Here is a 16,918-nt window from a genome sequence, read left to right as displayed (position 1 = left end):
GGTAAAGTCAGAGGCTAATTTAGAGTTACTGGCCGGGAATGTTTCAAGTGCTCCTCAGATTTGGACTTTGAATCGCGTATGTCTCTCCAAACGTGAAACGCCATCATGCTAGAGGCATACGCATTCAAGAAAAAGGTTTCCATTGCTAGCTGCTTCTATGTCACCAGCTGCAGAATATAGCAAATATATACCATTCTTGACAAATCAACCAGGAGAATATCCTTTCAAATTGGACCCACAAGACCAAGCATTTCCAGAAAACTCACATGATGCGAACAGGAACGTCCAAGCGGTTTCAATTCAAAGATGGATCTGGTAAATAATTAGCACGTCAATATTGTTGAAGCATAGAGGGAAGGTCTTCCGAAATCTGAAAATGTGAACATATATAACTGAACGAGCAGGCAGAAATGGCGCACAAATTAAAGTTCTCCCAAAATTCAATTCATTGGATCAGAATTCAAATTCATAAGTATAATGAAGAGAAATGAGTAGTCCACCCTAGCTAGATGTGGGATTATGTACCAGCTACTTGAAACTTTGAAATCGAAAAAAACTACTTGAAACTTATGAAATGATTCCCCTATAAGATAACGGTCATTATCCTGCACAACTGCATCCTTGTTATGATTATTGCTGATCTGTTGCATGCATGTATCAAACAAAATTATCAAACAAAATTAAAGCCTAGGGTCCAATCTGTCCAATCGAAGTACGTTGTTCATAAAATTGATGTACTAGTGTGTGTGTGTGTGTGAGAGAGAGAGAGAGAGAGAGAGATTTCTTTTTACCCATGATAATTCCGACCCATTTTCTTCTATATTCCTTTGACAACTCTCGGGTCCTAAAACCTGAAGGTAAAAAAGAGGAATGTAGTGATATCTTCACAGCTTTACTGTAGATTTAACTCATTTAAGTAACTTAATCAAGATACTAACTTAAAATCCAATTATAGCGCACACTTATTCAAACCTATAAACAGGATGATTTAAGTATATGTATACAATTCACGGGTCACGACTCACAATCACTCTTGAACTATATATCGAAAGTTAATGTACTTGTTATTTGATTGCATGTTAACTATGTACAGTTGTCTTGTTGATGCATACGAGTAATAAAACAATATTTTTGAACGAGTATCAGTCATAACTACTACTTGTGTGAGTTGTGTCTATTGTTACCCTAAAGGGATGCAAAGTGGTAGCTCTTTCTAGGTTTAGGTAAAATCAAGTCCATCTAGCCGGAAAACAGCATATATTACAGTGCTGTACCCAAGCACCGAAGCCCTAAACGTACAGCACCTTTGTAGTTGGTACCACATCAAGACGTGGCACAACCGAGCCACTAATTTCCAACTCGATCGCGCGAGCCCCCTATCTATATATCTGTGCCCCAAATTATTTAGGTCACTGAGAATAGCAAGGTCCAGAAACAGTAGCTTTCAGCGAACAATAATTTAGTGTTTGAAGGTTCTAGGCAGTCGTTGATGTGTTGAGAGCCGATTGGAGCCTGTTGCTTAAATCATGGCCGAGTCGTGGTGGCCAATCCTTGCTTCAAAGTAGGGCAAAACTAATTAAGCTAAAGCAGATCGAAGAGAGATGATTAGCCCTAGCAAAGATAGCTGTGCCTTTGTAGTTTTGCGTCTAGCTTGGTCGTTTAAACTAATAGAGAGGGTTATGGCCTTATGGGACATCGATGTCAGCATGCAGATGAGCAGCCCTATCTAAACATGGCAAGCAACTTTTCTAGTTTTCTTGCAATATAACATGGCAAGCAACTTTTGGTAGTAAACATTTCATTTCCTAATGAGATCTATTCAATATCAGATCGCGAAGAAAGAGACCCGTTTGCATTTTGCAAAATTATACAACAGGATAGAAGAGGCCAGGAGCCTGGACCTGAGAATTCGAGAAGACTATGAAAATGGGAATCTATCTATCCCATAACTGATATTATAACATCAGCAAAATATTTACATTATCCATAATCCATGAACATGTTGTTATCTAGCTAGAACGAGAAGGGAACCTTTTTCGTATGCCAATCTAGTTTGATCGACAAGATAGCAAGCATCAAATATATGATTGGCATTCAACCAGATGAGCTTAAGCAGGTAGACGTATAGATCTGCATCTGCTGCATCAGTAAACGACTTTGCTTAACAAGCTTGGTGGTCTTAACTACATGGCTATATGGCTATATAGAGTAATTATTTTCTGGCCTCGGAATACCACGTGTCTTATGATCCGATACCATATAATAATTTTTCATATGAACGGATGATTCATTGATTCGTGTTTTATTGATAAATAAGGATCACAACATATAAATCAAATTGAAAAATGAACAATTCCGAAACTATATAGGATTTTAAGAGATCTCTAAAATCAGGCCTATATATGTCTGAAAGCAGCCAATAATTTGTGGATTGCGTGATGTAGATCTCATTGCTAGATTCAGCAGACCTAACTCTTTGTTGATACGTTTTTATTTATTTATAAAAGATCGAACAGACACACAAAGAGTTGAAATAAATTGTCGGGTTGAAAAGAGATATAGGAAGGTCCCAATCACACTTAAAAAAATTAGATGGTTTGGCACTCTAAGAATCTAGCTAGCTAATTGATCAATCATTTCAATACCTCAATGGGAATAGTTACAAACATATAATATCACTATCCTTGAGTAATCTGATTGAGATAAAAAATAGGTAGCATAAATTCACAGGCCAGCACACTAGTTCATGACGTACGTTGATAGTGTATGCTAAATTTTGGAAATGTATGTGTCATATGCTCATATTTATATAATCGTTCAATACCTCTCGGTCTCTTTACAGTCACAGATGAGATCATGGAGTCAATGTATGTATGCAATCCTTCTCTCTAGATAATTCTCTGATTTTCTCTCTAAAGTCTTCCTACTCTAGCAACCATTTTCTAATGCCATGAAGATGAAGTAATACGTTCGTGAGCCCTATACCACAATATCCACATAGGATTGATGTGATCGGGTAAGGTAGCTAGCATAGCATGAAAGGCCGATTAAGTTTATATCAATAACCTAACTAGCTAGAGCTCATACCAATATATTTTTTAAACTTTTACTTTTGGTACACAATTAACTAGATTTAGTTTCTACACGTCGCAAGTCATATTTTTGAATTAACGATGGGATGTTTTAGAACTGAATCAAATGTAAAATGTTCATCATATTGTTAGCTTGTAACTGAAAATTGTAATAGATTACTAAATGATAAAACACAAAAGCATTAGTTTCACAATAAGTGTTTTTTGTATGGTTAATTTATAGATTCATAAAGCATATCTCCAATGACGGAGGCAGAAATATATATGAATGGGGGCAAAAAAAAATTCACTTACTCTCTCATGGTCTCACATTAATCTTTCTTTCCCATTCATCTATATCTTAGGCTCTTATATGTATAAAAGTCATCTACTTCTGTAATTTGTTAACTCGATAAAAAAAACACTTTTTCTAAAAAAAAACTTATGAGAAGGTATAGAAAAGCTATAAAACTAAAGAATATTAGGGTAAAAATAGAAGAAAATTTATTCAGAATAGAGGACGTACTTGTATCCACGATCGATGTGTAAGATCAAACACAAGATCGATCTAGTCTTTAGTCATAAGAAAAAAAAACTAACATAAATTAAGGAAAATGCATAGAAATTCGGAAAGAAAGATATGCATGGAGCAGAAGGAGAGGAAAGAATGGTATTTGTTAAGCTAATGAGATATATATGACGATGTTATGAAGATAAGAAGAATAACAAGTGGTGAGGATCAACTTTTTACTTGTATGCAGGAACCAAGTCCTCATATTTAGACCATCATGTATTGATGTATAGACCTGCTCCAATGGGGGCACAAAGAAAAGAAGGTTAACTAACAGATTTCAAAATTTTACTGGGGGCAAGGCCCCCACTGGTCTTACATTGGCTCCGCTATTGCTGATATCTCACATATACATATATACGTGTTTTTAATATTTTTATCCGATGATCTCTGTATTTCAACATTTGATTCGTCGTTCGTATTCATATTTTATGTAAACAATATACTAGAGATAATCGAAACTATGGACCACAGTGAGCTATAAGAGCATGATCGACACATGAACTTCATCATCTCCGACGGCAAAATCTGCAGGCTAGGTTGTGGATACATAAACTACAAAACCAGCCAGTGGGGATTTATTTATAAACCTAAAGAACAGAAACTCGATCTCGCAAGCAATGCAGGCAAGTACGTAGCTAGACGACATGCAGCAGACAAGTCGATCTAACAAACAGAATGATTGAAGGATTCGGGTGCGATAACACACTGACCAATATGAACCGCCGGAAATGTTGAACGTTTTCGACTGGCTCTGGGCTCTAAATTTCAAGCTGGAAAGATGGACCTTGTGACTCTGGCAGAGGGAAGGTATAGGTTTCAGTCCGGTGCTTAAAATATTGGCCAAGTGTCACGGCTTGCTTCCAACACTTGGCTTACTTAACTAGGGCCAATGCGTTAGTAAGAACTGACGTGAGATTCGCCCCAACTGCATTGAGCATGGATTTTTATTCGGGATATGGCATGGTTGGTTGGTTGTTCTTTCTATTTATTTTTATTAAACAAATAATTAAAATGTTATTATGAATCGAACTTATGATTTTTTATTTATAAAAAATAGATGTCATTAGATCAAATGAGGGGTCACATTAAAACGTTTTTATTTTTTGGTCGCTTGAACTGTACTCAGTGTCGTAATAATTTGAAAGGTTTTTATCAACTCGACCACTTTTACTATATAAGAAAGAGAATCGACCGTTGATGACACCGATATTTTGTAAAATAAAATCTTTTTTTTCTTTCTTTTAAAAAGAAATCTTTTCTAATCAATCACTCGAATGGTGCTTGTACGTACTTCTACTTTAAGAGCCCCAGCTATATATGAGATCAGGGATCGATGCCTCTTTAAGTGCTTTGATAGTGGTAGGTCGTTCTGTAAACATTTGTCCCAATTAGAAAGGATTTTTAGAGTTCTTAATATACTTCAACTTATGTGCCACTAATTAATGTCGATCCAAAGGGAGCATATATTATTTGTGTGTAATGCATTAAGATTGCGGACAAAACTGAGGTCAGTTTCAGATGAAACTTATGAGTTATGAAGACCTAACGTCGATCTGTGCCAATCAATATGCTTCCTTCAACTGCAGTAAAATCTGTCGCTGTCGAAGTAAAAGGAAGAGCAGATTTTAACATAGGTTATAACTTTACTTCTGCTGAGGCTCCCACATAAGTAAGTAGCTAGCAACAGAAGCAGATCACAAAGTGATCTGATGCCGATAAGGATCACATACAGAAATAGACGCAGTTACCCGTATTTTCCCCCCTGAAAACAACATTAGCATAGTCATGGGACACAGGTCATAGACTCTCATGCTCAATGGTTTCTTAAGCCAATATTGCCACAAAGAGTAAACAATAAGTAACTCCACCCGAAACAAATCAAGGTCACTTTCCCTATTCAGTCAGACAAGATCTAACACAAGGGTAGTACCGCCAACTCACTAGCATGCTAGCAGCCAGTTCTTAACGCAACCCTTTATCCTTTTACCCTTTCTCTCCAATCACCCAGTCCAGAACAGAATAAAACCAAATCCAACGGCGGAAACCCCAACCCTCACCTCCACGACCTCATCGACACCGTCCACATGGCCAGGCCTTCCTCTTCATATTACGCCAATTAGGGAAACCCTTAGCTGCATCGTGTCCTCCTTCTCGAAGCCGCATTCAGATTTTTCAGTCACCAAAAAACCAAAACCCCATGCACAGCAGAGTCTCCCACCTCTGCATCAAAAAAAAGTCTCCCACCTCTTTAAATGTGGCCAGACACCTCTCGCTCTCCCATTGGTTCCTTTTTGGGGCCCAATCACAACCCGAACTTAACGTTCATACGGGCCCCACAGACACGTCTTTGCTCTCAACCAATCCCGTCTTTGCGCTGTTGCTGTAACAGTGCCCACACGTGTCTGATCCCACACGTGTCGAGGAGCGCTCCTCCTCCGTATATATGTAACCCCCTGGACCAGCTCCGCTAGCTCTTACCTTCACTGCTTGACGATCTGAAACACTCAAAACACTGAGAGAGTTGTACAAGAGAGGGAGAGAGAGATGGACAGGAGAGGCGGTTGTTGTATAGCGAGGTATGGCGGAGGTGGCGGCGTTTATGACACGTCGAAGATGGATAGAATAATGCTGAGATTCCGTCCGATCGCTCCGAAACCTGTCGGAGGGTCGGTCTGCGGCGGATCTACGCCGGAGATAAGTGAGAAATGTAGGAGGGGTAAGAGAAGGAACGTGAAAGACAAGCGGTGCAATAACAAAAAGAGAAAGGCTTCTTCTTCTTCTCCGCCGGAGGAGAAGAAAAAAAGTGGTGTAACCGCTGCGGTTACTACTCTGTCGCTACTTCCGGAGAGTCCGGAACCTAGGGACTCTCCGGAAGAGCGGAGCTCAACCACGTGGCTGAGCTTCGAGAGCTTTCCTGGAAATAAGGAGTACCAGACGGTGAATATTCCGGCTGTGCGGCCCGTGAGAGTGGTGGGATCGTCCGTGACGGTGGACTGCGTGACGGATACGTGGGTTGATGGAGGACTGGGGTTTACAGACGAAGAGAGGAGGATGAGTCTGGAGACGGACACGTGTCCGGGGTTCTTATCGGACGGGTACGGTAGGGTGGTGTGGACGAACGGGGCGTACAAAAGCATGGTGGGTCAAGAGAACGAGACGGATGAGGTGACGGTGTGTTTGGTTGTGAAGGAGACGGCGTCTGTGACGGCGGTGGCCTTGGCTTACCCGGCGTTTACGTGCAGAGTGAGAGTGCAGTACACGTGTGGATCCCTCACGGTGCCGTGTGACGTGTGGAGAATGGAGGGAGGAGGTTTTGCGTGGCGGTTGGACGTGAAAGCTGCGCTGTGTCTCGGCCGGCCGTAAGAGTACCGTACGATAGCACCAAAAGCCGTATGAAACCCTTCTTCTTAAACTGACCAGAGTAACTACGTGGTTAAGCACTTAAGCTTTCAGCCTTTTTGATTATTTGTGAATATGTTTGATTCTACTGTTCTAGCTTCCACGTTGGTTCTGCTTTGTTTATCTCTCTGGGTTGCTTAAGTTTTTGTTTATATGTATAAACATGCGGTCAGAAGCGGATTTGAATGTTTGATTTCATGTGTGGTTTATGTCTGTAGTTCTTTACTGATACGACACCGAGCTATTATAAACTATAAATACTGGGATATATAACAGTTCGGGCACACAAACACAGAATTATATTCTCTTCTCTTAACTTCTAAGAGCTTGTTGTGACCATTTTTGCACTGTTCTGGCACGTTGATGAACAGAAAAAGTAAAGGTTACACGTGTTTGGATTGATCTGAATCAAAGATGGAGATTATCTGAATCAAAGATAGAGATTACATATCTGGTTTTAGCTAAAGCTTTGAATGTATTGAAAAAGCTGCAAATTTTGATGGGGTTGGGAGGCATAAGACCGAGATGCATGAGGGATGTTGGGACAGGTGGATGAGTATAGCTCTCTCTTTTCTGTTGGTGGAAGTGTCTGCGTCCATCTTCAACGGTCTCTTTCTTTATTGATCCACGTTTTGTATACCTCTTCTTAAAGCTAGCCTTGTGTACCTTAATTTCTTTTCACAGTGCTGTTTCTGAAAATCGGTTGGAAAATACAGGAAAGATAATAAACTTTTATTTATAGAGAGAATCAGTAATTCTGGTTAGTATGATACCATGAAAATTAAATTTCAAAATCGATAATCAGAGAGTAAGTGGAAGAGTAAAACCATAAAACAAAATTTCTTGGCTCTTTTCTTTCTTAAGAGTTGGGTCTTGATTCTTACAGCTTATTTAGGTTTCGTTTGTTCTTCCATTAAGCTTACAAAAATGAATTATTATACTTGAAAATTTCCATAATTTTAAGCAAAAGGGAACAGAATAGATTTACTATTTCTGAGCACTTTACAGAATTGATCATAATGAAAAGAGCTAATTGTTAAAGAACTAATTAAGAGATGTAACAAAAACAACAAAAGAACAAATTGATAGAAAAGTAAAGCCCTGACAAGCTTCCAAAATAGGTGCATACAGTATAGCTCCATTGTTTCGAAGCTACAAACTAGCTATTTCTCAGCCTCAGTATAATCAGACATAAGGACCGGAACAAGATGAAGAGAATTACAGGCTTACAGCTCATGCATGTAATATGCTTGTTACCTCTCTTCCCCATATATGCATACACTTGATATTAACTTCCTATGCTTAACCATGAGGACGAAAGCATCCAGAAATTTATTTCATGTAATCGATCATAAAGCTTTGGAAGCGTATCCGTAGTTCCTTGTAAGAGATGAGGATTCGCAACTCAGAATCTTCTCAAGTTAGAACCATTAAGCAGTTCGTTTTTATTTACCAGATACTGAAGAAACAATAATGATATGAGTAAAACATTGACAAATAGGAAAATATCATTGATCATATGCTATATATATTCAACGACGTCACATAAAAGCAGGAATTCAAAAGGTGTCCATATAGAACATATGATCATCCTCCATTACCTAATAACCGGAAGTCTATCCAGTTTTTGAAGAGAGAGTACATTATTGATTTGATGACAACAACTAGAGGCAAAACTAGACGATGATGATGATGATGATGGTGATGAGGTGCATCTAGAGCCTGGATGATGCCCTGGGGTGGTGCAAGACGATATGATTATAGGCATCGAGAGTCAGAAAGTCGTCTAGAGTTTGCGCTGTGCATTGCCTTGTGAACATCTTGCAAGCCTCTTTGTACATTCCCTTCTTAAACTTGTCCTTCCCAATCTCTCTCTCAATCCTCTCCATTTCTTCTTCCACCACCCTCCCAAACAGCTCCTTCCCCACCCTCACTCCAAGTCCATCTCCATCCAACTCCACTCCATACTTGATCCACTGCCAGTTCTGGACCCTGCTGATCTCAGCTGTTGCAGCATCTTCCATGAGATTGTAAAGAGGTACCGAACCAGCTCCTGTTAGCCATGCTGCCAGGTATTGGATTCCTACTCGGGTGTTCAGCCGCAGACCCTCCAGGGTTCGGACCCCTCTGGGCCTCTGCAAGAGGTCTTCTTCAGTTATGGCGGATGCATCTTCTCGCCTCATGGTTTGGATTTGGTTAGGGGTGTGGCCCATGTTGTTTGTGAAGATCTCCATGCAGGCTGGGATTAGTCCTGGATGTGCTGCCCAGGTTCCATCATGTCCTGCTTTCACTTCTCTTAGCTTGTCCTTCCTCACCAAATCCAATGCTGCTTCATTTGCTACTGGATCATCTCTAATTGGTATCTGAGCTGCCTGCTCATCAATACAAAATAAGCTTCATTCATTAATATTCGAGTTATATTCAATCAAACAACACATCTTTATTTCGCTAAGCATGAACTAGCTAGTCCCATATGTGTGTACGACTAGTCAACTACGACAGATGCACGAAGCTTGTATATGGTTCTGCTAATAACATTACTTTGTAGATTCCATATCATTCTATCAGCTCGGGACAACGGAATCGTAAGCCATCATGACTGGTATGAAATGCACAGGGCCTGAGTGTGACCACTTTATAATGATGTTATACATGTGTGACAGAAATGCTTACACCTAGGCATACACAAATAATGGAATTCAATAATCACATACCATGCCTCCCATGGCGTGGACGCCGCGCCTATGGCAGGTCCTGATGAGTAGATCAGAGTAACTCCTCATGAAATGTTGATTCATGCCAACCAGAACCCGATCAGGCAATAGGCGGTCGGGGTGAGCCTGGAAGGTCTTGACATAGCTAAAAATGTAATCCCATCTTCCACAGTTCAAACCAACAGAGTGATCCCTAAGCTCATAGAGGATTTCATCCATTTGAAACACAGCCGGAAGAGTTTCGATCAGAACAGTGGCTCTGATGCTTCCTCTCTCTATCCCTACCATCTTCTCGGCCTTCTCGAACACACAATTCCATATCTTCGCTTCCCTGCAGCCAAAATCGTGCATCTAGTTGTGTGACTCTTCCGTTATCAACTGATAGAACTTTAATTAAAGCGTACGTGATCAAACAAGTAATAGGTAAATGAATATTTCTTACCTTGAATGCTCCATTTTAGGGAGGTAGAAGAAAGGTCCAGACCCTTCACCTTGGGTTCGACTGAAAGCTGCATAGTTGTGGTAGAAGTAGAGACCAAAGTCCACAAGGCAACCAGTTGCAGGCTCACCATCAATGAAAATATGAGCCTCAGGCAAGTGCCAACCTCTTGGACGCACAAAAAGCTTGGCTATGTTGCAATCATTGAGCTTGTAGACTCTGTTCCTCGCCTTATCATGGAAAGTTATGCTCCCATCCACAGCATCTTTCAGGTTCACTTGACCCCTTATAAGGTTCTCCCAGCTTGGTGAAAGCGCATCTTCAAAATCAGCCTACCCAAGAAAAAAGACGTCCCTTCATCTAGTACTAACTTCAGTCGATCTATGATTATATGTGACTTCAGTTCATGCTTTAGTATATTCACTTCTCTAGCTAGGTTTGTTTTATATGTACCGGACATAGTCTAGTTGGTAAGTACGGTATGAACTTGAAGATATTCACTAAAAGTATCAACTCACTCTTTCAGAGATTTCAAGTAGAGTTTGAAGAGTCACACAATATATTTCGAGTTTAAAATGTACTAACAGATTATAACATGCATAAGCACACAATATATATCATCACACATGACCAGGAAGTATCCAAAATATTATGGAAATTTCACTATATATGCTAGCATGCAAGGTACGAGTGTGACACCTATAGAGATACCAAATTAAAGTTAAACCGATCACAAACAAACAGCGTTATGCTCACCATGAAAACTTTTGCTCCAGAATTGAGAGCATTGATGACCATCTTCCTCTCCACAGGTCCTGTAATCTCCACTCTCCGATCAGCCACCGCTTTCGGGACCGGTGCACAAACCCAATCCCCTTCCCTTACGAACTTCGTGGCGGGATCAAACCCTGGCACACCGCCCTCATTGTACCTCCTCTTAGCTTCCTTCCTACACTCCAATGCATACTTGATCCTGTTCCTGAACTCCCTCTGCAACTCCGCCACGAACTGCAAAGCCTCCTTGCTCAGAATCTTCGCATACTCTTGGTCATACCGTCCCCGAATCTCAACTCCTTCGGGGGCGTCGTATCCCCCTCCTGCACCGGCCGGTGCAGCGTACCCGTAAGAGCCAACTCCCATCATGTTTTCCTTTCCCTACTAACAAAACTGCTATGTTTGTTATGGAATAGCTAGTGGAAATGAAGAATGGTATAGTCGGATATATAGAAGTACTGGATAGATGCGAAGAGTGCTATCGTCATGGGGTAGAATGGAGACGGTGCATGGCGTTATGTGCGTAAGGTGATGAGGAATGTGATGCAAGTATCTAATCATGGCAGAGGAGATAAGGGGTGGTGGCTTTGAAATTTGTGCCTGCCTAGGGGGTCGAGACTATTTTTGGATATAGAAGATCGATGTCATCAAGAAAAACCCTACTCCGTTTTTGGGTAGGAACAGAAAAACCTGATCGAATTGGGCCGCATTTAGGCCCAAAGAGATAAACCATATTCCTGGAAGGATAAGAATAGTACATACACACGTAAATTCCAAACAGACACCAAAACCTATAAATACTCACCCACCAAGCCAAAACCATCACAACGCACGAAAGCGACCAAGGTGTTCGTAACGATCCTGAGATTTTCTCATCGGCGATCCCATATATTCATTCCGGTAAGGCCTTCCGATACCTGTGACTCTCTCACGGCTCCCTGATAAATCGAGTTCTAGGGTTCTTCTTTTTCTGCTTTTGATTGATTGGATTAAAAAAAGATTGAATTGTTATAGATAGCTTTGATATTGGAGCTAGGTTGGTGTTGTGTATTGTATTTTGAGTTTAATCGCTGACTAAGAGGAACTGTTGTTAATAATATGGCAGCAGGGCAAGTTGATGTTTTGAGAAGAAGGGATTCTCCTAAATACTCCAAGAGAAATTTTGGGTATTATAGGAATGGTTTCTCTGGTGTTAAGCTGAGCCATGGCCGGCATGATGCTGTCAAATTTGGGGATGATCATGAAGTGCGCGATTCGCGAAGATGGAGAGGTCAATCAAAGGCCTCAGAATCGTTGCTTGAGACCAGAAAAACTCCCGAGAAGGAGAAGAGGAAGTTTTCTCCTGTTATATGGGACAGAGAAGAGAAGAAGGTGAGAGTATCATCGAACAATGGAGCTGTTCCAGTCTCGGTTGTTTCTCGGTCATCTCCTGTAAAGAGATCGCCAAGATCATCATCTTGTGATGTTAATGGTGTCGATAATGTTCAATTGCCTCCTGAGAAGAAGAGGAAGTCTCCGGTTACGAGTGACAGGGAAGAAAAGAGAGTGAGGATATCATCAAAGAATACAGTTGTTCCGGTCATCCCTCCTCCACCTAGTGTTGTTTCAAAGTCTCCTACTTCTGAGACTCAGTCTCACGAAGTGGAGGGTTTTGAAGATAGATTGGTGGAGAATTCTAAACTGGAATTCCCTGCTGTTTTGCATACTCGGCGGCATTCCGAGGAACAAAATAATCTGGATGACAAAGACTTGCAGGAGACCAGAATCCCATTGTCAAGATGGTCATCTGACACTGACTATCCAAGCAATGATAGCTGCAGCTCGACTCCTGAAAGTTGCGAAATCGGAAGAGAAGCCTCAGTTCGTGAAAGGAGCAGAACTTCCAGCTCTGTCAGTAGAGACGGTGGAGAAGAGATCAATGGAGATGTTGGCAATGCAGGGGTTGATCAGTCGTATCCTGATTCAGACGACGTCGTTCTTCCACTGATAGAAGAGCCAGCAGCACCCAGGGGAAGAATTACAACCATGCTACAGGGCTGCAGAAGTATAGAGGCATATACTGATCGAGAGAAGCTAGGTGAAGGTACTTATGGTGTTGTGTACAAAGCCAGAGATAAACAAACTGGGGAAATTGTAGCCATTAAGGAGGTGAAGATGGACAAGTGCAATGAAGGTTTCCCTATTACAGCATTGAGAGAAATAAACATTTTGCTGTCTTGTAATCATCCTTCAATTGTGGGTGTGAAGGAAGTTGTTATGGAAGAGCATAGGGAAGTTGATGAGGAAAAACTTGATGATATACATATGGTTATGGAGTATATGGACTATGAGCTCAAGTTTCTAATGGAATCAATGGAGCAGCGGTTCAGTATAGGCGAAATTAAATACCTGATGAAAAGGCTGTTGGAGGGTGTAAAGCATCTTCATGACAATTGGATTCTTCACAGAGATCTGAAAACCTCAAACATCCTTTTGAATAAGGAGGGTGAATTGAAAATATGTGACCTTGGGATGGCGCGCCAGTATGGGAGTCCCTTGAAGCCTTATACTACATTGGTAGTCACTTTGTTGTATAGGGCACCTGAACTTCTATTAGGCCAAAAGCAGTACTCTACAGCAATCGATATGTGGTCAGTTGGATGTATAATGGCTGAACTTTTGACCAAGGAACCATTATTCAATCCGAAAACGCCAGAAGAAATTCCTCTGCTCGGCGCGATTTTTGAAACTCTTGGTGCACCAAACGAGAGAGATTGGCCTGGAGTATCCAAATTGCCAGTGTTTAAAACTATTAAGATTAAAAAGGGGGAGAACACTTTGCGCAAGAAGTTTTGTGGGACAAGTTTCACAGGATCCCCAATGCTTACTGCTTCAGGGTTGGATTTACTGACAAAACTTTTAACATATGATCCTGAGAAGCGGATAACAGCGGATGATGCTCTTAGCCATGACTGGTTTAAGGAATACCCTGAACCTAGAGTTTTTAAACCTTCTCCTAGTGTTCATGACAGCTACATCCTCGAGCAGAAACGAGAAAGGGATCGTCGACGGAAGCAGCAAGAGGAAAGTGAACGTCGACTGAAGCAGCAAGAGGAAAGTGAACGTCGGAGAAGGGAGTTAAGGCCTTAGTTTTGGATTTTGATTTGGTTATAAGTTTTGCTAACTTATTCTATAGGCATTTGTGAAGGTAATAGACTGCAGGGTCTCCTGGAAGGTACAGATTAACGAAGATGAGTCGCAAGGTTATGTTGCTCGATCTGTATATGAAGTTGCGGAGAGTAGTACTGTGTCAGCCAGTGTATAATGTCCATTTTGGAGTACATTTTGATTCCATTGTTTGCATTCCTTATTTTATACGTTCGTTCTGTTTGTTTGTGTTGTTCATGTTATACTTTTTTCTGCAAGTGATTCGGGTCCTGAAAAACCCGAGAAGGGAGAATGCAATACTGTCATTTCAGATTTGGGCCACGAAAGATCGTGATGGTAAGTTAATACATAGCATGTAATTGTTAATTCTTGCATTGATGTCCAATTTATGATTCTCAGTCTGTTTCACACATTGTTAATACTTCATACACTCAGCTAGAAAATGTTATATTTCATTAGGTCCTATTCTAGATGGGAGGCACACATATTGTTAGCGACTTGGAACCAATGTATTGAATCACCAAAAAGTTTCTGTTTGGTTTCACTGGTTTTGAATTCACCCAATGTGAAGTTTACTTTTGAATTCTATCGATCAACCAGCTGTAGTGTCATTCTTAACTAGACAATGACCTTGTTTTGGTGATCACTGATCACAGATAGTTTTCGCTTTCCAGCAGCTAGACCATTTCTGTCTTTGGTCCAAGTTTGATGTTTGGTATTGAAATTTGGATTAAGTATCGAATTTGGTTAATCTTCTCTTCCCCTCAGATTTATGAGAGCTATTTTGTTTCACAGTATCTCACTGAAATCTGATAACAGATAAAGAATTCTTAATGTATGGCACTCTTAGCTTGTTTTTGTCCCAAGTTAAATCTGCATGACAGGCAAGGAATCTTCATAGCTAATGCAGCAGCTATTCTTCAGTTTTGTATGTGGGGAGTGAGTCCATTGCAGATTTGGACCGGATAGGACCTGACCGAGTTCATCAAATACTAAAAACTCCAGAATTCTATTCTTGTTTTGAAATTTTGAAGATGAGCTACTAAGTCAGTGTTTGAGCTCATCAGTACTTATGTCTACTGATTCTTATTTGCCAAATGATAACGTACCAGTTTCATATTTCATCAGTCATCACTCATTAGTTGTATGATTGAATTCTCACCTTCCTCCAAGCAAACTTGGTGCCTGTCAAACAAACTGATCTTACACTATCAAACTACATGGCTATTCGAGAACAACGTTGTGTTGAGTTTCGACAATGAGAGGATACCATCAATGTCTCCCTTACACTAGAACCCTCTCTCCACTTCAATACTCTTATGCCAATGAATGCATTCAAGCTCAACAATAACACCTATTATACAAAATTTTGATTAACCGATATTCCCGTATGTGATACTGATTCAAAAACACACTCTCTACAACAAAACAAGAATAGGTCATGCCATGTATCTACATAAGTTGAAAACAATCAAGCCTATATGATTATTTATTTTTTTGTTTTGTTTTGTTTGGAGAGAACCCTTGAAATAGAATTGTACTCTCTCTAGTCTCTAGACATATAAACACAGAGGAAGGGCCGGAGAGTTCCCCGTTGTGATGGTTTTATTTCTTTGACGATTGTTGTCACTGCTGTCACAATGGAGCTAATACCGTACAATCTTCTATATCGAGACAAACTGTTGATTGGGCTCCAAATAGGCCCAAGCGGCCCAAATCTGTTGTCCACGATAAGATATAGGCCCAAACCGCGTCAAAAGAGTGCAACACGCACCACGCAACTTCCAAACCGACCACCATTGATATTTTTATACTCCGCCGCCCAACCCTAAAGCAACCAGAATTGAAAACCGCCTTCTCTCTCTTATCTCGATCTCAAAGCCAAGACGAAACCTTTCCAAGGCGTTCGTATCCGATCTTGACCGCTTCTCGCCGGCGATCTCGATTCCGGTAAGACCTTCCGATACCTGTGAATTTCTCACGGCTCCGAGGTCTAGGTCTTTCTTGGCTTCTCAAACCCTGCAATTTCTATTTCTATGTTTCCCGATTCGTGTTCCGAGATCTGCCTTTGATTTTCTGATCGGATTGTTTTTCTCTGTATTATCTGTATGCTCTGGTGATTGATCTAGAAAAGAAACCCAAAAAAAATTGAATTTTTGATTTTAGGGTTTGGATAGTTTTGAAATTGGGGGTTGGAAACTGTTTGGGGTAAATTGGGGATTTGTTGATTTGTTTTGTAATTGCTGAGCTTGATCTTTGAACTAAGAAGAGCTGTGGTTGTTAATCATATGGCGACAGGCAGAGTTGAAGTTTTTAGAAGAAGGGACTCTCCTAAATACTCTAAAAGAGAATCTGAGTATTATAGGAATGGGTTCTCTGGTGTTGATCTGAGCCATGGCGGTGATGTTGGTGTGAGGTGTAGGGATGATGTTCGCAATTCAAGAAGGTCGGTTGAGAATGGAAGAGAGCCGCATCGGGAAGGGGCGGTTGAGTTGCTTCCGGAGAAGAAGAGGAAGTTTTCTCCCATTATATGGGATAAAGAAGAGAAGAAAGCGAGGGCATTGACAAGGTGTGGAGCTGTTCCAGGCTCGGCCGTTCCTGTGTCATCATCTCGGAAGAGATCATCTTCTGAGGTTCGCGATATTGTCTCCGACGGGGGTGTTTCAAAGATTCCTGCTTCGGATGTTCAGCCTGAAGGGGTTCAGTTACTCCCTGGGAAGAGGAAGTCTCCTGTTACAGGTGACAGAGAAGAGAAGAAAGTGAGGATAGCGTCAAAGAATAGAGTTGTTAAAATTGGGCC

General features: G+C 40.8%; 2 protein-coding genes, 1 non-coding gene and 1 pseudogene across 4 annotated transcripts in view; 3 read left to right on the top strand and 1 right to left on the bottom strand.

Moving 5' to 3' along the window:
• The window catches only part of LOC101295621, an 880,650-nt pseudogene that overhangs the window by 455,353 nt on the left and 408,379 nt on the right, over window positions 1–16,918 (top strand). Inside the window, exons 85-89 of the transcript XR_184594.1 lie at window positions 9,144–9,403; window positions 9,708–9,795; window positions 10,220–10,504; window positions 12,147–14,068; window positions 14,166–14,269. The product of XR_184594.1 is annotated as an uncharacterized LOC101295621 (transcript). The remainder of the gene's footprint in view (window positions 1–9,143; window positions 9,404–9,707; window positions 9,796–10,219; window positions 10,505–12,146; window positions 14,069–14,165; window positions 14,270–16,918) is intronic.
• Window positions 6,128–7,273, top strand: LOC101315042. The gene has a single exon (XM_004297537.1). The coding sequence runs from the start codon at window positions 6,190–6,192 to the stop codon at window positions 7,006–7,008; it is 819 nt and encodes a 272-aa protein (XP_004297585.1). The 5' UTR covers window positions 6,128–6,189; the 3' UTR covers window positions 7,009–7,273.
• LOC101303992 (malate synthase, glyoxysomal-like) lies at window positions 8,525–11,367 on the bottom strand. The gene is made up of 4 exons (XM_004297500.1): window positions 10,954–11,367; window positions 10,201–10,529; window positions 9,759–10,089; window positions 8,525–9,416 (listed from the first exon to the last, which is right to left on the bottom strand). Exons 1-4 carry the CDS (start codon window positions 11,338–11,340, stop codon window positions 8,760–8,762), a joined length of 1,704 nt encoding a protein of 567 aa, XP_004297548.1. The 5' UTR covers window positions 11,341–11,367; the 3' UTR covers window positions 8,525–8,759.
• Window positions 15,967–16,865, top strand: LOC101296767. The gene is made up of 2 exons (XR_184539.1): window positions 15,967–16,068; window positions 16,417–16,865. It is a non-coding gene; the product is annotated as an uncharacterized LOC101296767 (transcript).

This window comes from Fragaria vesca, linkage group LG4 (assembly GCF_000184155.1).
Source record: "Fragaria vesca subsp. vesca linkage group LG4, FraVesHawaii_1.0, whole genome shotgun sequence".
Lineage (NCBI taxonomy): Eukaryota > Viridiplantae > Streptophyta > Magnoliopsida > Rosales > Rosaceae > Fragaria > Fragaria vesca.
This window is presented reverse-complemented; position numbering and strand designations above follow the sequence as displayed.

What these genes read in the sequence shown, in the direction of transcription:
- LOC101315042 (XM_004297537.1), top strand. Translation starts at nt 6,190, where the DNA reads ATGGACAGGAGAGGCGGTTGTTGTATAGCGAGGTATGGCGGAGGTGGC.
- LOC101303992 (XM_004297500.1), bottom strand. Translation starts at nt 11,340, where the DNA reads ATGATGGGAGTTGGCTCTTACGGGTACGCTGCACCGGCCGGTGCAGGA. An exon ending in CTGGAGCAAAAGTTTTCATG is followed by an intron (nt 10,530 to 10,953) that starts GTGAGCATAACG and finishes TTTCTTGGGTAG; the next exon opens with GCTGATTTTGAAGATGCGCT. An exon ending in TCCACGCCATGGGAGGCATG is followed by an intron (nt 9,417 to 9,758) that starts GTATGTGATTAT and finishes ATTGATGAGCAG; the next exon opens with GCAGCTCAGATACCAATTAG.